The 9,944-nt window shown below is 54.1% G+C and overlaps 1 protein-coding gene across 2 annotated transcripts in view; it reads left to right on the top strand.

Moving 5' to 3' along the window:
* The window catches only part of DRC7 (dynein regulatory complex subunit 7), a 15,157-nt gene that overhangs the window by 4,186 nt on the left and 1,027 nt on the right, over nt 1–9,944 (top strand). Inside the window, exons 5-15 of one of the 2 annotated variants that reach the window (XM_019664456.1) lie at nt 478–636; nt 1,530–1,748; nt 3,451–3,579; nt 4,772–4,844; nt 5,780–5,908; nt 6,097–6,225; nt 7,282–7,502; nt 8,293–8,508; nt 9,092–9,202; nt 9,289–9,399; nt 9,477–9,671. In XM_019664456.1, the coding sequence (XP_019520001.1) occupies nt 478–636; nt 1,530–1,748; nt 3,451–3,579; nt 4,772–4,844; nt 5,780–5,908; nt 6,097–6,225; nt 7,282–7,502; nt 8,293–8,508; nt 9,092–9,202; nt 9,289–9,399; nt 9,477–9,671 (1,692 nt within the window). The remainder of the gene's footprint in view (nt 1–477; nt 637–1,529; nt 1,749–3,450; nt 3,580–4,771; nt 4,845–5,779; nt 5,909–6,096; nt 6,226–7,281; nt 7,503–8,292; nt 8,509–9,091; nt 9,203–9,288; nt 9,400–9,476; nt 9,672–9,944) is intronic. The other variant, XM_019664457.1, reaches the window with a different exon arrangement.

Below are 9,944 nucleotides of genomic sequence, written 5' to 3'. Positions count from 1 at the left end.
CACACACACACACACACACACACACACGTGTGCCCTCTTCTCCTTCCTTGCCCAGCAAACTCTTATGTTACATCAGCATATAAAACCCTCTAATGACAAAATCTGGAAAATATGACTCCTGACAATTTGCCCCACTTTCTGGACCAGATCTAGGTCATAGCTAGTGTGGGCACGGGGAAGTGAAGAGAAAATCACATCTTCTGAGTTCCGGCCCTGATGGGCATCGTGTGGGCATTTTCTTGTCTTGACTTCTCAGAACCAGCCTGGGGAGAAGGCTCTTATTATTCTCATTTCAATTTACAGAAGAACCCGAGGTTAGGCCAGTGGGAGGACTTGCCCAAGGTCACGGAGCTGGAGCTGAGGTTCTTTCTGCATCGAGGGCCAGAAAGCCCACAGGCTCCAGGAGCAGCTGTGATCTCCTGGTCTGAGGGGCAGAGATTCACGGCTGCTGATCCTTCTTCTCTCGCTGGGTGACAGATAGTCCAGGAGAAGGAAATGGCACCACCTAAGAAGTACTCAGTCAAACCCCCCAGGGACCTGAGCAGCAGGTTTGAGCAGGAGCAGGAGATGAAGAAACAGGAGGAGATCAAAGCTGAGAAGGAGAGGCGGCTGAGGGAGGAGGAGGCACGCCGCCAGGTGGGTCCACTGTCCTCAGCCCTCTCGAGGGGGGCTAGGAGTTCTAGGAACGGGAAAGTCACAGGTCATGGAAGGGATGTGTTTATGGACCCCCCAGGTACCAAATCCCCTCCTCCACCCCTCAACCATCCCCACCTCTGCCTGGCCATGTAGAAATCTCCCCCTAGTGGTCAGCCAGCGTTGGGTGATAGATTTCTAATGTCAGAGAGCCCTGCTGCCTGAGGCAACCCATTTTATGTGGGCAGCTCTGGTGTTCACCTCATTCCAGACTCTTCCACTGAAGACTTACCTACATACACTCTCCCAACCACCCTCCCAACCATCCTCGCATCTCTCCTTCCAACATCCACCCTCCCAGCTGTCCTCCCATCCATCCACCCACCCATCCCCCATCCTCTCATCTCTCCTTCTGTCCATCCACACTCCCACCCTCCCATCTACCCTCTTTTCCTCCCTCCCTTCGTTCCTTTCCTTCCAAATAGTATTTACTGAGTGTCTCCTCTGGTCCAGGCACTGCGGATATAATAATGAACATGACACAGTCATCTTCTCCTAGAGGGAGGCAAACAGGAAGTTATATGGTGTCCCACTACCTTTCTTTGGATGAAATCTCACCCAGAATCACAACACAGAAAGCCAGTAAACCCCAGATACTCTAAGGCTCCAAAGGGCCCAGTTGATCAACCACAGATGGAGACAATCGCTCCCATTTTACTGATAATAAACGGGCTTCGAGCTGGGCTGATGTCCTCAAGGTCACGCAGCTGGCCAAGGGCACAGCTGGATCAGAACTCAGCTCTCCTGCCAGTTCCCCAGCCCCAGGGAGATGTTTGGGCACCTGACGCCCCTCTTCTCATCCATCCTGCCCATGGTCACCCACCTTCCCTGTGCAGGAGGCGGAGAATGCCAACACCGACCCTCTGCATGGCTTGCGGGTACACTCCTGGGTGCTGGTGTTGTCGGGGAAACGTGAGGTGCCTGAGAGCTTTTTCATTGACCCGTTCACGGCGCGCAGCTACAGCACCCAGGACGACCACTTCCTGGGCATCGAGAGCCTCTGGAACCACAAGAACTACTGGGTCAACACGCAGGACTGTTGGAACTGCTGCAAGGTGCCGGGCAGGGGCCTGGGTGGGTGTGGCAGTTAGAGATGGAGGAAAGGGAGACAGTGACCCGTGGGGTGAGCGGGCTACCAGGCCATGAGGACTTCAGACTTTCCCCAGAGCTGAGTCTCCGTAGCCCACTCCTTTTCCCATAAATAACCATTCTGATAATGATTATTGGCTCTCTTTTGATTTGCGTAGCCTTATAAAATGTGGATTTTTAGTTTGTATGAATGATTTTTTTTAAATGATGCCTTGAAATGCAACATACATGCACAAAAGTGCACTCGTCTTAAGTGTACAGCTCAGTGAATTTCCATAAACCTATGTATATATAAAACTCAGAGCCACTTACATAAGTTAAAAATACACACATTTGGGGGAAGGTTACCACTGGACACAAGGGGTCTTTCTGGGGGGTGTGGGCAATGTTCTATTTCTTGATCTGGGTGCAGGGAATGTCCAATTTATGGAAATTCGCTGAGCTGTATACAAATCAAAAGAGAGACAGACTCCAGGCTCCATATCCTGTGCTCTTTTGTTTCTAAGTTCCTCTATTTCCAACCAGGCAAGTTTCCCAAAGGTGGATCCTGGGCCCTTTGCCCCCTATTCCAAAGTGACCCTGTCCAAGGGACTGCTGTCACCCCCCTGTGGGAAACGGACAGAGGTGATATGTGTGCTCTCCAGTGGAAGTCATCTGTGCACGTGTTAGCCGTCCCGAGGTGGAGAAACACCTGCCATCAATGAAGGAGGAACACCTCCAGTCTAGCTTGGCCTCCCTTAGCTTGGATTCCCAGGGTCGCCTGGCCCTCACCAACCTCAAAGGGTTGTGGGAAATAACACTCAGTAGGTGCTTAGAATAGTCAGTCCCTAGCCGTCAATAAATGTTAGCTATTGTTACTCTCACCTTATAGAAAGAACTTCTCCCACACCACACAGATGGGACACAGCCGGGACTGCCCTCCCTCAGAGCCCAGGCTCATAACGGCCATGCTAGTCAGTGCCCTCTGAAGAATAATGGCCCTTGAGAGGCTGCTGCAGTGCTCCTTTGCCCCTTTTCCAGGCTGAAGATGCTGTCCTCAGCCTCCCCCTCGCAGCACGCCCTACACCAGTGCCAGGCGAAGGAAATTTATGGCAGGGAAAACAGGAGTTATGAGATGGAGATGGAAGGGTGGCCTGGTGAGAAAGTGAGGCCAGAGGGGCCGTACTGTGTCACCAAGTGAGGGCACAGAGAAGATCATGACACCGGCTGCCACTTTACTGCCAAATGAGCAGGAGAGCAGCTGCTTTGTTCCTTCAAAGAAACTTGAAATGACAACGGGGGTGGGGAGTGATGGTGAGGTCCCCACGCAGAGACAGCAAGACACCCCAGGCCCATGAGACACACACACAATGCAGAATGACCTCCACTCCCGGGCCTGTCCCAGGCCAGAGTTTCAGTCTCTCACAGAGACCAACAATGGGATTTTTTCATAGGGAGGCCGGGCAGAGGGAAGGGAGTTCCAGCCCGCCTTGGGGTCTCAGTCTCCCTGCCGAAATGAAGAGGGTGGGCATGGACTCACAAAGGCTGCCCGGGGCGAACATTCTGCCCCTCTGAGGCCCAGGCCCAGAGCCCTTCTTCACTCTGGGAGCTGCTGTTGCCCACTACCCAGCAGAACAGGAGGGGGCGTGGTGGCTTAGGGGTACGCTCAGCTGATCCCTCGCTCATCAGGACTTGGTCTTTGACCTGGGAGACCCTTTGAGGTGGGAGTACCTGCTCTTGGGGACCGATAAGCCTCACCTGTCCTTGACTGAAGAAGATGACAATGACCTGATCGATGACGATGACGTGGAAAATCTGGTGAGCCTCAGCCACCTGTGGGGCTGGGGAGTGGGGGGTGGGGTGGGGATTTCACACCCTGTCTTGCTTCAGGCCAATCTGACAAACATCCCCGCCAGCAGGCATGTGTATGGAAAAGGACAGTCCAGATAGGCCGACTACGGATTCCTCAAAGTAGAAAGGCTTGGACCATGCCCCCATTTTATAGATGGGCAAACTGAGGTCTCAACAGGCCCAGTGACCTTCCCAAGACCCCTCAGTGGGGCAGGGGAGGAGCGGGACTTGCACTCAGGTCTCCTTCCCTACACAGTCCATCCTTTTCAGAGAGTATGCCCCTGAGAGCAGGGCGCTAAGACCCCCTACACCAGTCTGAGTTCTCAATAACAACTCTGTTCTACCTCCTGAGACTTCCTGAGGACAAAATAAGACCATTGGTGTGACATGCTAGGCACAGCAATGTAGACGCGCCTGGAAATGGTATTGTGCATTCTCAGGGTCCTCAATCCCGGGGTACAGGCGCCCCCTGCTGGCCTTGAAAGGTGAACGGATTCGATGCGCAGGTGGCAGAGGTCTGAGCAATGTTTGTGGGAGAAAAGTTTTAAATTGAGAAAATCTTATCCAAGTTTCTGTGGTTACCTAGTTTGAGGACCATTTGTCTAGGCCAGGCCTTATTTTACAGATGGGGAAACTAAGGCTTGGAGAGAGAAAAGAACCAATAAAGACAGCCAGTTAGTGTCCCCAGCACTGTATATACCTTCTATCAGCTAACTCTCCCAAGGGTCTCAGTTTACAGTTAGGAAACTGAATGTCAAAGGCTAAAGGACTTGCCCAACACCCTTAGCTGGTGTTGGATAGAGGGTAGGGCTCGGGTCCACCTGATTCCAGGACCCCCTCTCATAACCAAGGTCCTGTGGCTGTGCCCGGTGCCTCTGCCGACTGAGGGAAAGCGGGGCGTGCAGAGCAAGGGTGCTCTGTCCAGCCAGGCGGGTGCAGGGGAGGTCCCAGCCAGCTGGAGACAGAACTTCTTCCCTATCTTGGGTCATGCCAGGCTAGGTCAAAGCTGCCCGTGACCTCTGGCTCCCTTGGGGGAGCTGGCAGCCACCCTGGTTTGATCCTGGGGGGGGGAGCAAGACAGAGGCTCTACCCATAACTTCTGTTCCAAGGCCCAGCCCTGACCAGAACCAGCCCGCCCCACCCCCGCCTCTCCCAACAGGACAAGGAGGAAGAGGACAGGAGCTTTGACATGCCACACTCGTGGGTGGAGCAGATTGACATCTCCCCAGAAGGTAGGCCCGTGTCGTGTTCACTGCCCCTCCTCAGGACCTGGGTGCCTGGGATGGTCTGCAGCAGCAGCGAGGCAGAGGCACACCAGCGAAGCTGGGGCACACCAGCAGAATCTGCCCTGATCCCTCGTTTCCATCCCTCCCGATTTCTGCTGCCTCTTGTCCTGTCTTCTTGGCAGACACACTCTCAGCTCTGTGGCTGAGGGCCTGACACGTGTCTGGCATACAGGAAGGGGCTCAGTGAACACACACTGGATGATGGGAGGTGGTGGGGGACCCAGGACCAGGACCCAGCCATTCCTCTCCCTCACTTCACCCTGTCAGGAGGAGGCCATGCACAGCATCCAGATGGCACAGGGGAGGGGAGATGTCAGGACCAGGGAGGGGCAGGCAGAGACAGCAGGAGGACAGGGATGCCTGTGCCCCATGCCAGCATATGCTGCTGCTAAGTTTCCGGTCTGGAAGTGCCTAGACCCACAGGGAGGGCTAGGCCATAGGTCATTCCAACACGGTGGGAAGGGCCAGAGAGGGTGTCGTGGGAACCCCGAGGAAGAACATCCAGTGCAGGCTGAGGGTTGGGGCCTGGGTGGGGGGTGGGGGGGGCAGAAAGGGCTTCCAGGAGGAGGTAGCACCTGAGCTAAGCTTTCATGCATCAGAAGTCACACCACTTAGGGCAGGAGGGGATGGTGTTTCTGGCAGAGAGACCTGCACAGGCAAAGGCCTGGCAGTGAGTGTGTGGTGTGGCGGGGCACAGGCCCTCTGGTCAGGCTCAGACCTGAGGACTCCTCCAGGGCGAGAGCCAGCCCTCGCGTCCATCCTCCTCTGCTTCCCTGGAACAGGCTTGGGGCCTGGAGAAGCTCAGCAGATAGTGCAGTGGACAGCGGCTGGATGAGGGACCTGGGAGGGGTCCCTCACCCCAGCCCACTCTGTATCCGCAGCATTTGAGACCCGCTGCCCAAACGGGATGAAGGTGATACAGTACAAGCAGGCCAAGCTGGAGAAGTGGACCCCGTACCTCAACAGGAACGGCCTCGTGTGCCGCCTCAGCACCTACGAGGACTTGGAGTGTAAGAGAGGCAGCCAGGCCTCGGGGAGCAGGAGAGTTGGGTTCCCTGACATGCTGTGTGACCTTGGGCATGTTACTGACACTCTCTCTGTGTGAGTATGGGCCCCGCTGGTCTCTGTGTGCTGGGAATCACGGGACGGAGGCTGGGGCAGCTGGCCCGGCTGCAGCCAACACCAGTTGGCCCCACAGGTACCAAGACTTTGGAGATAAAGGAGTGGTACCAGAACCGGGAGGACATGTTAGAGCTGAAGCACATAAACAAGATCACAGGCCTGATCATCGATTACTTCAAGCCAGGCCATCCCCACGCTCTGCGTGGTAAGTGGGTCCTATCGCCAGGCCAGCTAGGGGCTCCGGGGGGGGGCCTTACATGCTCCTCAGAGCAGCCTCCATGCAGCTGGTGTGTGGTGGCGGGAACCAGTACCCATAGATCGACAGGGTTCTTAGGTGGCAAGCAACAGAAACCGCCCCTGCCTCCCTAAGCAAACCAGGTGTGGGAGGTCAGGAGAAGCACAGCAAATCCAAGGAAACATGACAAATGCTCCTTCAGGAAAGTCAAAGTCAGGGCCACATGCCCAGTCTGTGGTTGGGATCAGGCACACGATGGGGCCACATTTATAGAGGGTCGGGATGCCTGAGCAATTAAACCAACAAATATGCCCCCACAGGGGCAATGCAGAGGGCAGAGGGTGTAGACACAGCCATGAGCCCAGGAGCCTGGGAAGGGATGGAAGGACATGTCTTGGGAAAGCATCAACGACTCTAACTAAGAAGTCACCAAAGAAAACATAGAGTTAATATAGCATCTAAAAAAAAAAAAGATCAACCTCACCTGGTGGTTGAAATAAAAATAAATAAATAAAATGAAATCACTAAGGGACCATCTTACAACCTTCATGTTATCAAAGATGAAAAAAAAAAATGTTCCTATAGGGAGTGAGCAAGCGTGCAAAGCAGCAGACAGTTGCTCCTCGTCACTGCTGGTAGGACAGCAAATTGGTACAACTTTTTTGGAGGGAAGTTGGGCAAAATAATCAAAACAGCCTTAAAATATGTATGCTTTTTGACCAGCACACGTATTTTACTTTGACCAATTCTATTGCTCAGATTTTGTCCTGAACAAATAATGGGCAAGAATTTAAAAATGCACGATGCAGATTTCATCATGGTGTTGTTTATAACAAAAAGGTTGCAAACAGCCAAATGCCCATCATGGGGGATTGGTTATACACCTAATGCTCATCCATGAGCATCCATGGATGTGCCTGCTCCCTGGGGTGTGGGGTCTGGGGCTGGGTTATTGAGCCAGCAGTCGTGGCTCCTGGTGCTCACCCAGCCATCTCCCAGCCCCCTCACCTCTGCCTCCCACCGCAGTGCACTCATACACATCCATGCAACCTGAGATGGACCGAGTCATGGAGTTTTACGAAAAGGCCCGTGTGGATGGCCTGATAAAGCGGGAGGAGACGCCCCAGACGATGACGGAGTACTATCAAGGACGGGCCGACTTCCTCTCCTACCGCCATGTCAATTTCGGGCCCAGGATCAAGAAGTTGGTTATGAACAGCGCAGAGTCAAACCCCCGGCCCATGGTGGTAAGCGCTCGCTGGGCCTGAGACAGGGCACCCGCCTGCTCTGGCAGGCTGGGGTTCCCCATGGATGGGGACAGCCCCGACTCAGGAGCGGCACCTTTCCCCGAGCGACCTTCTTTTCCTGTTTTACCAAACGCAAGATCCCAGGGCTGTCTGACCCCACACTGTGTCCCCCACCACTGGGCCAGCAGGGAGGTATTATTTCCTTGCTATTATAAAAAGTGCACATGTATGACTAATTTAGAAAAATATGGAACAATATAAAAAGTAAAAATATGTCAGAATGGCATCTCGTAGACATTACTATGTAATATAGGTTAGTTTTGAGTCTTTTCTGACTTAAGTGAGGGGTGTGTGTGTGTGTGTGTGTGTGTGTGTGTGTGTGTGTGTGTAGGTAGGTAGAATCCCTGTGTCACCCACTTGACAGTAATTGTGTGTTTTTTTCCTCCATGTCATTACAAATTACTTAGCAACCGTGTTTGATGACTGCATACCAAAAAACACCACTCTTTCTAGCAGTAAGAGATGTCTAGTGTCAGAGCAGGCAGCCTAGAGAGGTGATGAGCTCCCCATCTCTGGAGATGAACAAGCAGAGTCTTGTGGAGGGGGCTAGAGAAGAAATCCAGCCCTGCACAGGGCTGGAGTGGCCTGTGAGAACCTGTGGGGCCATGACAGCCATTGTCTGGCTAGGAGGGCTGCTCCACACAAACCCCCAAATGACCCCAGACCCTCAGGGGCACGCACAGACATCCCCTTTCCCATCTCCCATTCTATGCATGTTGTGGCTCCACAGAAAATCACAGAGCGGTTCTTCCGCAACCCTGCAAAGCCTGCAGATGAGGACGTGGCGGAGCGCGCATTTTTGATCTTGGAGGAGCGCTTCCAGTTGCGCTACCACTGCCGCGAGGACTACATCACTGCCTCCAAGCGCGAGTTCCTGCAGCGCATGGAGGTGGACAGCAAAGGCAATAAAATCATCATGACCCCAGACATGTGCGTCAGCTTTGAGGTGGGCCTGGGAGCCAGGCAGGTGGGGCTGGGAGGGTGGGGTGAGGAGAAGGAGCTGCGCCCTCTGCCTGCTCCCAGCAATTTAAGAGAACCGGGATGGAAACTCCTGGTTCCCAGCCTGGAAGTTCATCTGTGCCTCTTGAAAAAATTAAGAGCTCCCATCCAGGGACCCTTCTCTTTGCAGTTCCTCTGAAAATCTTCGCCTTTTCCACCAAGAAAGACAACCCAGCAGGCCATGACTGCTCTGCATTGTCTCTACCCCAGCCCTGGGCAGAGCAGACCCCAGATAATGGGACCAACACTGGAGTAGGAAAAGACCCCCTCACCTCTGCGGGTCTGGCTTTCCCTGTTCAAATCCTCACTCTCCTGTCACATTCTTCTGAGTCTCCAGTTTCTCTTAAATTATTATCTGTGTTTTTACAGATAAGGAAACTGAGGCCCAGAGAGGTTAAGCAACTTGCTTGAGGTCACACAGCTAGAAAATGGCAGGGGGAGATTTGAGCCCCAAAAGTCTGGCTCCAGAGTCTGCCCACGACCCCAGCCATTGTTGCCTCTTTGTGTCACTGTGGTGGTTGTTGTTCCAGGTGGAGCCCATGGAGTACACCAAGAAGCTTCTCTACCAGTATGAGACCATGATGCAGCTGAAGAATGAGGAGAAGGTGTCCAGACATCAAGCCTGGGAGTCAGAGCTGGAGGTGGGGTCCCATGGGCGAGTGGGCAGGCGGGAGGTGGCAGGGGTGGAGGAGGTTTTAATCATGCTCACCCCCACTTTCCAACTCAGGTGTTGGAAATCCTGAAGCTTCGAGAGGAAGAGGAGGAGGCGCACACACTGACCATCTCCATCTACGACACCAAACGCAACGAGAAAAGCAAGGAGTACCGGGAGGCCATGGTGAGCCTCTGGCTCTGGTCCAGGCCCTGACTTTTTCTTGACCTCCCCAGCTGACCACTCCCCCCGAACCCCCACAGGAGCGTGTGATGCAGGAGGAGCACTTGCGGCAGGTGGAGGCCCAGCTGGACTACCTTGCCCCGTTCCTGGCACAGCTCCCGCCAGGAGAGAAGCTGACACGTGGGCAGGCCTTGCGCCTCAAGGACGAGTGCCTCAGTGACTTCAAGCAGCGGCTCATCGACAAGGCCAACATTATCCAGGCCCGTTTTGAGAAGGTGTGGCCAGGTCCTGCGCAGGGGAGGGGACCTCAGCATCCTCATCCAGAAAATGGGCCCAGGGCCACTTGCTCACCATCCCACAGACTAGTGAGGGGGTGATGAGGGGACTCCATTGCCTGGAGTTTCCAAATAACCAAGTTGTCCTTCCTTACTCTTGTTCACTGGGTGGAAGGTGGATGAGTGGGTGGTGGGATAGGAGGGAGGATGGATGGATGGAGGGCTGGGTAAGTGAATGGATGAATGCGTGGGTGGGTGGGGGGATGGATGGGT

Source organism: Hipposideros armiger, unplaced genomic scaffold (genome assembly GCF_001890085.2).
Source record: "Hipposideros armiger isolate ML-2016 unplaced genomic scaffold, ASM189008v1 scaffold_423, whole genome shotgun sequence".
In the NCBI taxonomy this organism is placed as follows: Eukaryota; Metazoa; Chordata; class Mammalia; order Chiroptera; family Hipposideridae; genus Hipposideros; species Hipposideros armiger.
This window is presented reverse-complemented; position numbering and strand designations above follow the sequence as displayed.